General features: G+C 39.1%; 2 protein-coding genes across 2 annotated transcripts; one reads left to right on the forward strand and one right to left on the reverse strand.

Annotated features, from left to right (window-relative positions):
* Positions 1-417: 417 nt before the first annotated feature.
* Positions 418-8,556, reverse strand: LOC149280566 (GTP-binding protein 10-like). The gene is made up of 10 exons (XM_089500413.1): positions 8,524-8,556; positions 7,219-7,412; positions 6,466-6,557; positions 5,745-5,889; positions 4,453-4,526; positions 3,705-3,757; positions 2,551-2,658; positions 1,814-1,891; positions 1,257-1,380; positions 418-665 (listed from the first exon to the last, which is right to left on the reverse strand). Exons 1-10 carry the CDS (start codon positions 8,554-8,556, stop codon positions 418-420), a joined length of 1,149 nt encoding a protein of 382 aa, XP_089356539.1.
* Positions 8,557-8,701: 145 nt separating this feature from the next.
* LOC149280567 (protein FAM237B-like) lies at positions 8,702-14,837 on the forward strand. The gene is made up of 2 exons (XM_089500414.1): positions 8,702-8,796; positions 14,441-14,837. The coding sequence occupies exons 1-2, from the start codon at positions 8,702-8,704 to the stop codon at positions 14,835-14,837; spliced, it is 492 nt and encodes a 163-aa protein (XP_089356540.1).
* The last annotated feature ends 3,002 nt before the right edge of the window (positions 14,838-17,839 follow it).

The raw sequence follows: 17,839 nt of genomic DNA on the forward strand, positions 1-17,839 counted from the left end.
AGAAGATTCCGATCATATAAACGCAGTCATATTCTTCCTGAACGGTCCATTAAACCTTTTATGATAAAACGGTTTGTACCTTTTATCACATTAAAATTTAGAGCAGACATGTAACACGTGATCATCATTGTAACCTAGTGTTAAAATATATATTTTATCATTATATCCACTAGCATTAAAGATAGAAGACTTAATAATTAGCGGTTTCAAGGTTTGAAATAAAACCAGATTTGTTTTTAAAACAGTTATTTTTATGTGCCAATAAATGGCCTCTTACAGTCTGATTACTGCCCCATATTTAGAAACGGAGAAACAAAAGCCTTTTCCACCCCTGGTGGGGGTACAAGTTTATCTTTAATGTCATTTTACACTGTACATAAATATACACTTTTATTAACGGGCGCTGTAGCCGGTATATCAAGGAGTAGCTGCTGGCCTCTTCCACACACTCCTTTTCGTATTCTCTGACTGCATGGTTTGAAGGCTCTGCAGTTTCTTTTGCGTTTGTTCTTTGGTTTCCAAATCAGCCTGTTCATCAATTGACTTCCGAACGCAACTGATAAGATCCTGGATACCTTGACCAGTTTCCGCAGAAATCGGGAGGACATACTTGAATTCAGGTTGGTGCTCTGGAATCAGGCCATCTGGCAACAAATGGAGATATTCTAGGAGATAATATTTTTAATATTGTTAATTACGGCATTCATGGTCGTTATACAGCATGATCAGCATCAAGAAGTACGTAGTGAAGAATCTGCTTATTAATATATTGTAAAACCTACAATTTCATAACAAAAATGGAACTAAATATTTTGCTTCCTATTAATTTTATATTGCGGCCATTTTTGTTTTACTAATCCCTGACTTTTAGCAAAACAAGTGGCTAAGAGAGAAAATAATATGACTGTCCCTTTAAGTGTTAGAATTTACATAATGGCAAGCGGCGGTTTCATATGAATTAGTTACAAGAAGGGTAATCTAATGATGAAGAATCCCGTTGCAATCCCTGTATGGATAGCCTTAAAACACTTAGATATCATACAGTTTTGCTTTTACAAGTCAGATATTAAGACACTTATGATGTAATAATCTAGAGTAATAATTTTGATACATTACTTTTAAGTAGTTTTGTGTAACTGCCACACGAAGCTAAAAATCCAGCGGATAAAGCACATAAAAAATTAATCTGGGGGGCATGCTTGAATAAAATGTAACTAAATGAAATACTACACAGATGCACTCCAATCAAAACATACCATTAGGATTTTTAAGCTGTTCCATTAACTCTTGGTATTTGTCTTCTGCATCTGGTAGATCCATTTTATTAACAGCAAGTATTGCAGGTTTGCCTAAAAGTTCACTTTTATATAGTTCAAGCTCCTACAAAATAAAGGGAGAAAAAATACAAATGAAATGTCATTAGAGATACTCCAGCCACTGTATGCATTATAATGCATATGAAAGCCGGGTGTCCCCTTCAACATTTTTTCCCACTTTGCATAGATGGTGTGTCGCAGAACACATCTACTGCTTACAAGCGAGCCCCTGCTTGGTCTAACAGTAGGTGGTGTAAGCGGAAACTAAGTCACTGCATATGCTTGATTACGTTAAAAGCATAATGGATATGTGACGTTGGACAGCATACAGTACTGCTTTGTCTCGTTCAGAGCCCGTCCGTGACACCACAATGTACGCAGATTGTGTAAATGGAGGAGGAATCTGCTGTAAATTGAGTTGAAGTAAAACAAAGAACGGTTTATACCAGTGAATCCTCTATTATAGAACTATGATGAGAACTAAGGTGCAAACTTACCATTGTCAGCAGCTGAACAGTTTCAAACGCAGTTCTATATGGTGTTTTATACGAAAGCTGAAACCCCCCGACATCAACCTACCAAAAAAAAACAAAAAACAGAATGTCATTCCTTTCCCCAGTAATATAATATATGCTTTAATAGAACTCGCGTTTTTTAACTTAAAACAAAGCTCTACAAGAATCATTCTGGTGTTACATGTAGCCATTAGGGTCAGCTGTAACATCCAATGCAATGCGCAACATTGGTGGTTTAATCAAACAGGACGAAGTGTGTTAAACAAAAGATGACTGAGATGCCCTCAAGCCCTTTGTAGCCAAAACATAACCTTCTTTGATAATGCCATCACGCTACCGGAGAGCCTGATCATTTTTTAGTTGCATCGGACATTGCAGGAGTTTTTGGACCAATAATGTGTTACTCAATGTGCTTTCACCTTGTGATGTGACTTTGTAGGACTCGTGATCGCTCTCCAAAACAATATCATGGATCTAAAACTACAACAAAGTAAAAAGCTATCCAGTCCAGCTGAATGCAGTGAAATGTTCCTAATTCTCCTGTCATATGAAGGCGATTGTGGTTTCCCTGTGAGCGGGGAGCTAAGTGCTCAGTGCTCAATCCCAAATTTTACATTGCAATCAACAAAATGTTATAGAAAGACGCTGATATGAAATGTTCAACAATGGTGTTATGTATCCAGGGAACTTTGTAATAAAGGAGCAAACTTCTCACGCACCACAAACAGAAGCTGCTTTGTCCGTTCAATATGCTTCAGAAATTTATGCCCCATCCCTTTGTTGATGTGCGCGCCTTCAATTAATCCCGGGAGATCAGCTACTGAGATCTAAAAACAAAAAAAAGTAATGCAACAAAGTCAAACCATAACTCCACGCAGGTCCGGCTTCAGATGGGTTTTTAGGCGAGGGAAGGCCGGCTAGGGGGTAATAATTGTTGGTGCTGGGCTGTTCTCATCCAAGCATTTTAGGCCCCTAGCAGAAGCCTTATGGATGTGTACTATATGCAGCTCCACGTATAGCCAGATGGGTGACTGGAGTATCCCTTCCGCACTCCATTTATGCAGACTATTTAGCAAATATCTATTGGACAAGACTGGGTTGTGTGCATTCAGGATTGCTGTTCTTGCCATGTTTAGTCAAATGTTTTGGGCTACTATATTATTCATATTTGGCATGGGCTTGCCCCAGGAAACTATACTTTCAATATATAATTTCCCCATACTGCAAAATGTTTTTTTATTTTATTTTTTTTAAACATTTTTTCCTAACAAAACCCTTGGACCCACAAATAGGCAAATTGAACTACCGCTCATCTCATCCCACCCCATACTGCCTCAGATTTGCTCCATGTAAAGTTCTACTACTGCACAGGGGCAGGGTTTATTTACTAGACTTGTGCATTTAGAGTTGCACAAATTTTATCTAAATTTGCCAATTTCATTCATTCACATGAATGTCCCCTGGCCTCCAGAAGCGCATCTGCAAGGCGGAGCCTTGGCGCACACCATGAGGACAACTTTACCCCCAACTGGAGGAATGAGAGAGAGGCTGTCCCTGTGGGTGGGCTGTGGCTCCGCCCCTTTGCAGAAGTACTCCAAGGATGTCAGAATAATGCAGACGGATTCTCAGAGAAAGAGAGGAGTAGAAAAGCTTCTCTTTCTCTGCGGATCTGTCTGGATTATTCTGGGCTCGTGGGGAGCAGCCAAGGGAGCCACATGGGGACAGCCTCTCCTCTATTCCTCCAATCTGTGGAGAGAGTGTGCGGAGGCTGCACCCTGTTGGACATTTTTGATCCATGTGGACAAGTCTGTTGCTTACTACCCCTATACCCAGTGTGTTAAGTACCCCAACTTAAATATGAGTCATGTCTTACTTGCTTATAATCAGGATATAGAATTTTCCCCAGTTCTGGTTTCACTGTTGTGACTGAAAAAAAAAAAAGACAAAAATATTGACTATTTGTTTATGTTTACCGAAACTAAATAAAATCAGTAAAACTACATTTAGAGGAGACACCGGCACAGCGGGTATACAATACAACAAACATTCTTTTATTGAATTAAGGTGGCTTCAGCTTATGTGGACATCTATTCATCCTGGGCTAGCTGCAGCCTATATGCTTCTTGCTTAAAAACTTTAGCTGTGAGTTGAATAAATTCCAGTAACATCAATATTTAATTGTTTCTAAATGAATATTTTGATGTTGAACTTGTAAGTTTAGGTAACAAACATTCACCGCCTTCTCTTTCACCATTCATGTTGCTTTGGGGCTTTATCAACTATCTGCCTTCATGATTTTCCAAGCGGTGCTCACGCACCATCCTAAAGTGTTATATGCATACATACTACATCCCATAAACGTACACATATTACATATTATAAAGCAAGGATCAACTACCACTAAGGCAGGTGAAATAGTTATGTGGCCCAAAACTGTATAACTATTACCCTTACTGGACTCCATCCTCATTCTGCAAGAAGCAAACAGCTTTCACCAAACAGACGTCACTTACTGGGAAGGTAATCATGCCGATTCTGTGGGTATGTGGTAAAGATGGCTGCTCACACTGGCAAACAGACATACAGGGGGTTTCTGAGATGTTTCTCGCCCATTTACTTACACGCATAGTCAGCAATCTGGGGCTTGGCATGCGACAATCTTCCTAGTAAAGATGATTTCCCAGCATTTGGAAACCTGAAACAAGGTCGTGTACATTATTCTGGGGGTTCCTTATGCACCCATCTAATAAATCATTATTTTACTTCGATTGTATTTTTATAAATGAGCGGACCGAACACCTCAATGTTTAAAGGCAGCATGGACAGCAGTAGAAAAGGGTGCGGTGAACTAAGCAGCACACTCTGAACTAATGCTCACATTCTATGTCAGTTTACTAAAATGAAAAAGGGAAAATAGATAACATACTTAAAGTAACTTAAATATCATCAACACTTGTGTTTGGTGGAGTCCCGGGGAAGATAAACCCAACATCTCACCTAAGCTTGTAGATTTTACTGGCTGTAGTGTCAATATTTTGCAAATACTGAAGCGCTCACTAAAGACCGGACACTGGAATAAACCCCCAAAGCCAAGGTTTGTGAGAGATCAAGGTGGGCTGCTTCACTTTCATGGGATGTATTATAGTCAGCAGATTTCTCTTTAAGAAACCGCCGGCTAATGCACCGCATTCATTATCAGAACATCAGAATGTTGTGAACGGCGATGAATGGGAGCCTGTAACCGTAAAGACATTTTGATTGATCTAAGAAATTAAACTGTCCTTAAATTAGACAATAGATGCGGGACTACGTTTACAATAAATAACATCAAAGAGAACGTTATGAAAAAGAGCTACATGCAATGAAAATAATAGTGGATTAAAGATCAAATGATGTGCAGGATTATTGCAAAAAACAGCAAATTGGACAAATTGTTTATCCTTATTTGGGCTTTTAAAGCTGTTCATTGGAACAACGTATCATTATAGAATTTGCGCTTCATGACAAATAAAGACTTCTTCACTATTTAACCTGGCCAGGCTCAAAAGCAAATCAGTAATGAACCCGAGAGAAGAGCTAAACACTTAATGTACAATGTAATGGCATGTGCCATGTTTCCATGCACAGACCACAGAATACAGCATGTATATGTAATATGGCTTAAAGGGAAACATCACAGTCACCAGTAATCCAGACATATCACGCATATGTATCCCACCATAAATTAGTTTGTAGATAAATTGAGAAATTTAATGAACAATGGCAAAACACAAGATCACAATTAACTCCTTGTTCAAGCCAACCTTGCAAAACACTGCCGGAATCAGCCTGTATCAAAGGGAGCAGCAACTTCATCATAGTCAGCTAGAGGATCTCCCATCTCATCTTCAGCCTCAAACTCCCATCTACTCACCCAACTAATCCAATGTCCGCAATAAGCTTCAGGTCCAAGCGGACAATTCGTTTCTGGCCTTTCGATGGTATAAATTCTGTCCTGAATATGCCTCCATAGCCACCCCTGGCAACAAGTAACCGGTCTCCCTCCTTATTCAAGTCCCCTGAAAATAAACATGTTCATAAGCTTACAGATAAAGCATTAAATCCTTAAAAATATGTCCCTATAGCTAATGCCGAGCAAAGACCATGACCACAACAACATGGCCAACCACTGCATTCATGAAATATTATTTTTACATTTTAGATTCCTTTTTAATGTAGGAACCGCTGTTTAATCTCGGCCAGGTGCATCCACATTTTCAGGATGCTGAATAAAACTCATGGATATCCCATATCTTCCTGATAAAAATACATCAGCCACAACGAAGTAAGTCACCATGTGGCCATCATATGAGCTTAGTCCTTCTTGCACACAAGTGGAATCATTATTCTAAGGCCAACATGAGAATCTTTGGAGAAATATGAACGATACAAGGAAAAATATCTACACTGACATACATTTAGCCCATGTACTAAAATATTAGTTTAGCACATAGAATTCTATATAGAATGGAATTCCATATGCATCCACTTGAGTGCTATTCCCTTCTGACCTTAGCCTTGTACTATATCAATATCCTTAATCATTAACTGTGTGCATTACTGGACAAATTGGGAAATAGAATCAAATAACTCACCAATTTTATTTCCACTGTCACTTGTGATAGTTATACCTACTGGGACATCCACCTCGCAAACTGCCCCTGGTTCACCTCTTAGAGAACGAACACTGCAAGCAGAAAAATAGCATACATGTGTGCGTATACATGCAATCGTCAGGATGCATTTCTACATGTGAGTGATCATTGGAGAAGATACTTGAACAGTCTACATAAATTCTGTATTCACTAAGGTCTGACTTGGCTACCTTAGACCACATAAAAGCACTAAAAGTGTCTATAAGGTATGCAACTCGCAGGGAAATGACAGCAACTGAAGCCATGAGTTTAAGGACAGTATTCCCTGCGAAGGACAAACTTGAAGCAACTTAGATGAGCCAGAAGATGGTGCTTTCGCTAGGCATCCCATCCGGCTAACAAGTTTCTATGATTTATTAGTAATCCCAGTATTCAGATTCTTGTTTGATAGAATTACTCTTCTGTAAATCAGAAGAGTTAATTTGGCAACAATTCAAATGCGTTTTACTAAACCAAGTAGAGGTGTTTATAAACTGAAATATCTTGTAAGTGTTCAGTGGAGTGTCCCTTTAATATGTCAGTTTATACTTGGAATAGTAGCGACTTACATTCATTGACAATAACATCCAAGATGCAATTTTGAGCTTTCGGCGAACAAACAACAATCCATCCCAACCCCTCCAAATCCAGACACTTTCAAGCTAAGAGCAAAAATATTCAGCCTAAAAAACCTTTTATGAGACTGCCTCTCACCTGCTGTTGCCACCAACTCCGCCAATAAATCGTTTATGTGGAAACTTGTCCTTTATTTTCTTTAAGGAGATACTTTTGTTTGCCACCATCCATACATCACCTCCTTTGCCTCCTTCCCCACCTAATCGAGGAAGGCCCATTCCACCAGCCCCACCTTTCACTAGGACTCTCAGATTGTCTACGAAGTTGCCATACTAAAATAGAAGAAAGGATATAAGCATCAACACATACGATCTCGTAGAGTTTAATTTTACTTTTAACAAAATAGACCACGGCTTCAAAAATATAATTCTAAAGAAAATTGAAGGTCACGCCATTAGAAATATATATATATATATATAGCTATTTCGAAGAGAAATTATATAAAGCAGAACAACCCAAAATGTATTTCGGCTCTGGTGATGCCACTTAAATCTGAACAGCTAGTAAGTCTTTTGCTCCTTGTGGTTTGGAGGTGTCTGCAAAGAAACCGATTATCAGAATACTCTTGCCTAAACATGAGACAAGTATATAGAAACTTTATTTAATGAAATCTGTAAATCTAATAGTCAAATCATAGGAGATCTCGTCCTGCACTCAACAAAATTGACACAATTAATCATCATCAGCACTACTGACAAAAGTACGAAACACCGAGCTAGTGTTATAATTATTTTATTAGTAGTGGATCATTTTTGTTTATTGAGGTTTCCTGTCAACATTAACACTTTTTGCAGATAAAATACTATGTTTTCTTGCATTAGTGGAAATTTGAATGTTTCAAAAATAGCACAAATCCATAATTACCTATGCCTTGCACAGGGTCCTATGCCCACTCACTGCGCGGTCATTGGGATTGTTTCAGCACAGACTAAAAGCTCTGCTATGAAATTAGATTATATGCCAACAAGGTCAGTTTTGATTCTCTATTGTAAATAACCGTTTGTAAACATATTTCTGTTAATGAACATTATTGTCAATCACAGAAATATCACCAATTTAACGTGATTTTATGGACTGGGTATCGCATTTAATTTCCTCTATCTAAGTGTGTAATGGTTACACTATTCAATTACGAAAAATGGAATGAGAGAGGATTCTTTAGCGGAACTTGGTAACTTTAATTGGGCAGAAAAAAATGATGGATGTGAACAGGAGAGCTCTGAGGTCCAGGGCGCATGCGCAACTCTACATATTCTTTTACGTTGGCCCAATGAAAGTTATAAAGCTAAAGACACTGTCCACCTAAAACAAATTGCCTCTCGGAAGCCTTTTTTCGGAACCTCTTCTTATAAGACAGCGACCGGAAAGTAAAACGGTACGGACCTTCCTGAGCAGGACTCTGGAGCACCAGACCATGATGTGGCTGCACTACGGAACGACAGCTGGACCATGAACACTCTGAGTGAGGAGTGGAGACCCGGGAGCGGGTTATCTGTCAGTCTGGCCTCTGAGTTCAGTAATTCCTGCGGTGGAAATCCTCACACTATGACAGTTCACAGTAATGGCGGCGCGCATTGCCCGGCGTGACTCTGTGCACCCAGTAAACTGTCCCATCACCAACACGGAACGAGTACGTCGGTTCCGACATACGTTTAGGTGGCTGGTGTGTGGAATACCGCCCTCTGGCTTTATGAGGAGTTTGATGGTTGAGTTTTCAGACTGGCGCTGAAATATTTAATTTGAGAGTCATAGAAACAGTTACCGATTTAATATAAATTCATAGGAATTTATTTGGTATTTGCTGGACTGATAACACCCCATGTTAGTACATACACTGCGCCTGTACCAAAAACATATATATATATATATATAACCTCATGTGAACTGTAATTCGTTTTATCCGGAATGTATGGGATAGGTGCTTTGTAATATATATATGTTTAATGTTTTTTGTGTACTATGGTAACTTATTAGAAACAAATATTTCCAACACTGATAGTTGTGATATTTTTCTGTACTGGCATTTATATTATACTGGATATCATTTTGCCTCTTTATAAGTCAACAATAAGACCTCATCTTAAATATGTTGTGCAATTCGCTAGAAAAACAGCATCTTTGAGGAGATTTTATAACATTGTATAAATGGCTCCCTATTACCTTTTAAAATCCTGGTACTAACATATAAGGCCCTCCATAACACCGCTTGTCCATACATTTCTGCACTCATAAGCAAATACTCTCCTAATTGATCCTTACCTTCTTCCCATGGGCTACAGCTCTCCTCCTCACTTATCACCTCTTCCTTTTCCCGTCTACAAGATTTCACTCAGGCTGCCCCATATCTCTGGAATCTACTCCCAAGGAACCTTCAGCGTTCACCCTCCCTCCCGACATTCAAGAAACATCTAAAAACCCACTTCTTCAGAGAAGCTGCACCATCTTAGCTGCTAGAACTTCCTTGTCATTGATACAACCCCCACAATACCTCTCACCCTTTCTCTATGCCTTATACCCCCCACACTACCTCTCACCTTTCTCTGTGCCTTATACCCCCCACACTACCTCTCACCTTTCTCTGTGCCTTATACCCCCCACACTACCTCTCACCTTTCTCTGTGCCTTATACCCCCCACACTACCTCTCACCTTTCTCTGTGCCTTATACCCCCCACACTACCTCTCACCTTTCTCTGTGCCTTATACCCTCCACACTACCTCTCGCCCTTTCTCTGTGCCTTATACCCCCCACACTACCTCTCACCTTTCTCTGTGCCTTATACCCTCCACACTACCTCTCACCCTTTCTCTGTGCCTTATACCCCCCACATTACCTCTCACCCGTCACTGATACCCCCCACACTACCTCTCACCCTTTCTCTGTGCCTTATACCCCCCACACTACCTCTCACCTTTCTCTGTGCCTTATACCCCCCACACTACCTCTCACCTTTCTCTGTGCCTTATACCCCCCACACTACCTCTCACCTTTCTCTGTGCCTTATACCCCCCACACTACCTCTCACCTTTCTCTGTGCCTTATACCCCCCACACTACCTCTCACCCTTTCTCTGTGCCTTATACCCCCCACACTACCTCTCACCTTTCTCTGTGCCTTATACCCCCCACACTACCTCTCACCTTTCTCTGTGCCTTATACCCTCCACACTACCTGTCACCCGTCACTGATACCCCCCACACTACCTCTCACCCTTTCTCTGTGCCTTATACCCCCCACACTACCTCTCACCTTTCTCTGTGCCTTATGTTTGTCACCCCTTTCCCTCAAGATTGTAAGCTTGCGAGCCGGACTCTCTCCACCTAATGTATTGCTTTGTCTTAGTCTGTTAATTCTTGTCATACCCCTTGAATTTATGTATTGTATTAAGCGCTGCGTAAATTGTTGGCGCTATATAAATAAAAGATAACAATAATTAAAAATATATGCAGAGCCAATATAAAGAGGCAGGGGGGAGGATAGGTAAAAGGGTTAAACCTGATGGACTTTTTCAACCTAAATCACTTTACTATGTATTACAAAAAGCTGACTGTCCATCATTGGTTTGGTAATTCACTAACATCTGGAGGACCATCTTGCGCCAATCAAAGTGCTAAAACCTCTGTGCTACCTTCATAAAATAGCAAAACCTGTTTAAAACACGCAAATCCAGGATAAGTAATAGCACTTTATTATACGTCTCTGGTTTTTGAGTGTCTGAAAGAATCGTTGGCATATCAGTCTGATCCCACCTGTAAGGCATAAAGTGCAGGGTAAATTCTTACTGCACCAGAGAACCAACAATCCTAGATATACTTTTTAGTCTTCATGGGGCTCATCAGTGAGGTACAAATGGTATCATTGTAGGTACTGCGACCAAGAGGACCGTGTCTTTGTCCCCTTAAATACCTTTTGCTCCCTGTGACTTGAGGGATACCAAGCACAGATTCCTCATGAGGTCCAGGTTGGTTACCTATTGTTTCCTGACATTTTGTGAGCGGTTGCATCAGAGCTGTGGCAGGGGCAGGATCATAAAGCATAAAATGTTTGCATTAGTAGAGAGAATAGGGAGGAAAAGAGAAGAGGCAAGAAATAAAAGAGAGAAAGGAGAGGGAAGACAAGAAGAAGGGCATGATACAGAATAAAGAGAGAAATTGGAGGAGAAAGAGAAGACATGAAGTACAAATGAGAAAGAAAGGAAAATGGCCTAAAAGTAAAATAGAGAAAAGGGAAAAAGAAACAGAGAGGACCGGGCAGGAAGCAGAAAAGAGACGAAAGACAAAGCAGATGAGAATAGGTAAGAGCAAAAAGGAGGAAAGGTTAGCAGACTGTTCCAATCCACAGGATCTATTTAATTAAAGTTACTCTGTCTGTAATGCCACAAGGAAGTTTAAAAAATAGAGATGCCCCTGAGTGGAAACCATATGCATAACTGTGAACTCTACTGATTTGGACAAGAGACTTGATCCAGAAATGCCATCTGAATACTTGGCCTCCTTGGCAGTGTTTGATCTCAGGGTTGTTGGAGTGGCCGACACACTACTCATGCCCTGCTCCCCTTCACATCTGTTACAGTCTAGTTCTGCCTTCTGTAAAACCGGCCATGTCTCCCAAACGCCCACCCCCTCTTCCCATGAAAATGGAGACCTCTGAGCCACATGGCTGGAATGGTATGACTAAAGGGCAATCACTTAAGTGTCGTCCCTCCCTGGCTGACTTATAAGTCATAAGTCTCTCTGGGTGACTAAGACTTGGACATTCTTTACCACAGGCAATGTGATACGAAGTCTATGTGTTTGTTTAGTACATTGGGCTGAGATAACAGAGCTAGAACACAAAGAATGGCTAATACTCCGCTGTCTGAAGACATTATATTATCTAAACACTAGAACCATTTATGCTTAAATGTTTTCTCTTTAATGTGTAAGTATATGTTAAGTAAATTGGCTCTTTGTCTTTTTTTGTCAATATGCATTATGCATTATTAAGTAGGGAACGTGCCTAATCATTGGCTTTTCTCCATAGTTTTTTTATATTATTGCCATTAATTCAATGTTCACCCTTTCTACAAAATTGGGAGTTATGCACTAAAATAAATCACTTTGTCAGAACTACATGCGATATGACATTTCCTCTTCCTGTCTATATTCAATCATTTTGCTCAAAGTAGTGATCTCAGCACAACATTTTGTTCTGCATTAGGAATACTACTGACTCAGAGTCAATTTGTGAGCCCCTTGTTGAGATGACGTAGGAGGGGCTATAATATAAATATTCACTACGCTGTCCAATTCCTTATTTACCTTTTTGTCCTCTGGAACCTACTCAGGTCTGTTATATACAATCAATCTATCTATCTATCTATCTATCTATCTATCTGTCTGTCTGTCTGTCTGTCTGTCCATCTATCACTGCTTCCCAACTAAATACTATATTGATATTTGAATCTAATGAAATATTTCTGTTTTGCAGGTATTGCTTCATTTATTCTCATTATGTAAGTGCATTTAACTTTTTTGATGAGTGAATTTTGTTTTTTCAAATTGTATGTTTCTCTATAATTTGTTACATTTGGAATATGTGTATTAGATTTCTTTAAAAAAAAAAAAAAGTCATATAGATACATTGTAAAGAGCGGTGTTCTGTCTGGGGTATACCAGGCAAGCTTTAGTTTCTGAAATTATTCAATGCCGTTTTCTTAACTAAGATAGAATTTTCTGAGTTGCGACATGGAAAATGTTGAAAGGTTACACTAAAATGTAGCATAAAAGACGTCATTTACAGAAGAATGTTTTATTTTTTTTGTTTGCTGTTTAAGAAAATAACACGTTTATTGGAACGTACGTCAAGACAAGTGGCTATAGCATCAATTCCGGATTACAAAGAATAAAATGAAAGCAGAAAGGGGACTTAGCACTTGTAAAGCAGCACTCCGAGCTCGTAGCCCTTTTATCGGACTTACATAATAAATACTTCAAAGCCAATAAAATTAACTCTGCTTCTGTCATCTTTCCAGCAGATTTCCTTAAAATGTGTTTCCTAGAATAACACAGGTACTTCATTTTAAGGCATTATCTCAAAGTGCATGTAGCCACCAGGCACGTGAAAACATCCGGATAATATTTAATCAGTTAGGTTAATGCTTTTTTAATGTGACCCAACAATGTATTTCACCCGAGATCCAAGAGAACACTTGATTGCACAAAAAAGTATTTTTGTTAAATCTATGCTTGCGCTACAACAAATATGTGTCATTCTAATTCCTTTTCAATTGCGTGTTGATTTGAAGGACAGTTGTGAGGAATTGGATTGTTATATCTTAAATGATCAGTGAGGCTGTCTGCATTTGAGAACAATGTTGTGCGCCACACAGAGCAAGAATGCATATTAAAGTACTTTGTGGGTTGTATATTAAAGTATTTTAGGTAATTTAATATGCAGTCTTCAGCTTGTAAGAATAAAAACATTAAAGAACTAACTCAAAAGAGAAGCTTCAGCTCCAGAGCAGCAGCGTATCACCCTCCTCTAGGTCCAGTTTTTGTGTGGTTGCTTGAATCTGCCGACCAGCGGCAGCAAAGCGTGTTCCCACCACAATTAATAGGCGCAATTTCTGCACCCGCGTGCGGGGGTCTCCGTTGACCACCTTGAACTCTGGAGCTGGACACGTGCACAGGAAAGCAGGAGATGTGCTTGGACGTACACATGCAAGCATAGGAGAAAATGAGCAAGAACAGAGGCAAATGCATAGGGAGGATTCCTCCATGGTCTTCCAAAGGAGACCGAACAAACATTTAAAGGGGACACGCGGCTATCATACGCATGGACATGCTTTTGGTGGCTGGAGTGTCCCTTAAACAACCAACCAAGTTTTAATGCCCCCCAGAGAACTTTGCCAGTGTAATCCCTCCGCTTTCTAGCACAAAGCTTTGCTATCTCTTTAATGAGTTATGCTTCTAGCTGCTTATCACCATAACCGTATATATATATATATATATATATATATATATATAATACAATGTACACCTGGTAACAGCAGCCACTGGTAAACTAGTGTCATTTCTCACGCGTTTAGGCGAGGCAAATAATCCAGGCATTGCTGCTTCTTCAATGTGTCACATGCATGTTTTTATACTTCATTTTCAAACTGTGCCGAATTATGACTTCAAAATCTTCTGGGAAGAAAGAAATGTGAAATTCTTGACAGTACCCTGGAATTATTGACATTCTGAGATGACCAGTTTGAATGTTTTGGTTTCTTTTGGAAATGTTAACGTATTTAGAGCTTTTGCTGACTCTCTTGCAGACGCTCGGTTCAGGGCATGGAAGTTTCAGCCAGGAGTTGGTGCGTTCATCTTATGTGTCTTCTCGTGGTGACATCGGTCTGCTCCAGGGCTATATACCACAAAGAAGCTCATGGGCATCCAAACTCAGGAAGCCTGGGTGAGATTGACCATGAGTGCTGGGAGGCTTCGTCACGCAAACTGGTAGATATGAAAAGGCTTAGAGTGGCAGATACCATCATAGGCCTTTGGGACTTCATGATCTACTTGAAGGAGTCAACCAATCCTAAGCATAATTCACTCTTTGATGGTTTAGCTCAGGACTTCTGGGACATATACGTGGATTGTGTCCTGTCAAGATCACACGGGATGGGCAGGAGGCAGTTAACATACCCAAACCGTTTGTACAGTCTGCATTAACCAGTACAAGGTAATCTCAAAAAGGTTAATTCCTTAATCATTTTTGCTCATACACACATTGTAATATTGTATGTTTTTTTCTTACATCAGTTGTAAAAACGATATAGTTGGGTTTGTATGGGATCCTGGAACATTTTGTTGCTGTATGATTTCTAGAGAGTGGATCCCAAATTATTTTTTTTTTACTGAGAATACAGTATGGTAAAATATTATCGAAAGTAAGACATCTTTTTTTTATTTATAGTTAAATTTATCCAGATGTTTAAAGTAATTTCAAGGAGTACTCCGGCCATAGCTGCCGGTCCCTTTCATTTTCTGCGGTGCTCCTTCTGCATTTGCCCCTTCTGCATGCAGGAGATGCGTTCGGCTGATCCCATCTCCACGCACGCGATATATTTACCTCCGGCCAAGTGATCACCGACCTCCGTGTGCATGGAAGCGCTTTCCTGACACCCTCGGACAACAGAGGGGAGGGCAGCAGCAGTTTTATCTTTAATTTGAATTCTTCCTTAATTGGGGGGTGGTCTGAACATTAAACTGTCCTTTCAAGTTAATTAAAAAAAACTTAAGTTCTGACAACTTTGCTTAATAAATGAACATAAATATAAGCATTTTTACTGAAATTCATTTACAGGAATGTCCAGTTTTCATTGATTGTCACAAAATGTTATTAATATTATAATTAACTAAATCCTAGATACTTAAAGCTCATAGATGTAAATATTAAAACTCTCCAATCTGTGGAAATATGCACTAAAATAATGCAAGTGTTAGTAGAACAGGTTTGGGGAAGGTAAGTTTGAAGCTCGCTTACTACAGTTTCCATGTGAAGCTTTATCCGGTGACTTTATCCGCACAAACTTTTCTCTTTCATTTTAAAGGTACCACCAACCAATGTTGTTAGCGTTTTGATGATCAACTCAAGGACAATTTATATTTGAGACTTTCTTTATAACTATAAATGACGCCAGCGTCGCTCATTATTAAGACATTCTATATTCAGTGCATGGGATCTTGGGCAAAGATTGATTTTATGGTGAATCTGTTATTATTAACTGGGAGTAATGAGAATCTGTTCATTATTTTATGGATATGTGCAACCATATGATGTGTATTCATTTTGTGATTTGCTTCTATGCCCTTTCTCTAAGGGATTCTCCATGTTTACAGCTTTTATCCTATTTTTGTATGTACCATGGACTATATTCACTAAACAATTACCTGATTAAAATGTCACAATGACTAACTTGGGTATTCACTTAACTGATGCCAATGAAGGCTTTTGTTTTTCTCCGATCAGCCCTATATTTAGAACGCATGGTTATTTTCCGGGGGTCCTCTTTCATTGGCATTAGATTGGGAGTGGTGAGGAGGGTGTGCCTTTGCAGAATGCTCCATGATCTTGGGTTGTCCCCCCTGCAAATAGTAATTTTATTATAGTGACCAATATCCAGTTAGTTTGGGGATCATGATCCTTTTTTGTATTTAAGGTTTCTCCACAGTTTTTTGTTTGAGTCCAGATCTAATTATAATTCGTTTTTGAGCAGGAGAGAAAAAGTAAAAAATATGGCCACTATATACAAAGCTTTTTTTGCCACAACTGCTATATTTTTTTAAGTTAATGGTGAATCAATACTATAACCCGTTTCCATCCATTCTCATCTGTTTTTTTTAAACCCTTATATATAATTTTCCTTGTCTGAATTGATACCTCTTTACTTGCCATGAAGGTAACATACATAAGATGGGTTATTGAGGCGTGCGATTCTCCATGTTAGTGATTATTTTAGAAAAAAAAAATCTAATAAAGTTGAAGTATGACCAATCTGTTGCTTCTGGATTTCTTTATTTAGCTGACTTTAGTGTAAATGCTCCATTCTCTTGGTTTTCATTTTCCTCTCAAACATTCCCAGTGATCGTACCGAGCCACATACGTGTTTACACAGCGCTTCTCCCCAACGGCTGGATTCAACAGCTTCAAGAAGGACATGACATGAGTTAAAAAGAACAGAACTGTAGTGTATGCAATTGTTTAATCGTTCAACAATGACATTTATACTGGAAATAGTATCAATGCAAATATAAAAATATATATATGGCTTGACTAAATATTATATTTAATGGCATTAAAGATTACAAAATAAATAAGTTACCAAGCCCAGTTATTATTGTGTTATACACTATTATATTTATTTATATTATTTAGTCCATGGAAACATCCGTAGGTAACAGTCCCAACATGGATCATTTTACTGCAACTGTATTAAAGCCTTTCAACTCCATAATCAGAATTGGAATGATATAGAGAGATAAACTGCATAGCTTAAGTTGGAGCTAAATTGTAAATTACTAAACCACAAGGTGTTGCGTTGATCTGTCCCAAAACTTTACGCTTGTATCTTTGACAGAACAGCGCTACTTATATTTTTACTTTAAACAATTTAGCAAATTGTACTTTTCCAATAGTAATAAATGTTCAGTTATATACATACAAAAACATTAAGTATCAGTAATGAAACCTAGGCTTGGGTGTATGGATCCCAAGGCCATATTTTTAGAAGGACAAATATTAAAACAGACAAAATGCAAGAAAGAGCATTTTCTGCATCATATCAGGAATAATTTGGAAATATATCGGGCCCAGACAGGCCATTTGACACACAGGGCAAATGCTTGGTGGGCCGCTAGCCGACGGCACGCCACATTTACCCGATCTGTTGCTCCAGATTGGATAATTTGCTTCATATTTAGTCGATCTGTTGTCAATCAAGCAGCAGATCGGGTCTTGCAGTGTGTGTCTGGTACACGCAGCCTCACACTATGCAACTATAACATTCATACCTGAAATTCATCACCCAGGATATGAAGCAGGGCTAACTGTAAATGTAAAAGGGCAAACCGTATGGTGGAAATCCGCTGTCTAATTCTGCCTTTGGAACTGAAATTCTGTACACAGGTTACATTTAAATACAGCTGAATATGTATCTAAAAGACAATCTTCC

Source organism: Sceloporus occidentalis, unplaced genomic scaffold (genome assembly GCF_023333645.1).
Source record: "Sceloporus occidentalis isolate IW3139 unplaced genomic scaffold, rSceOcc1.0.p SCAF_154, whole genome shotgun sequence".
Classification (NCBI taxonomy): Eukaryota; Metazoa; Chordata; class Lepidosauria; order Squamata; family Phrynosomatidae; genus Sceloporus; species Sceloporus occidentalis.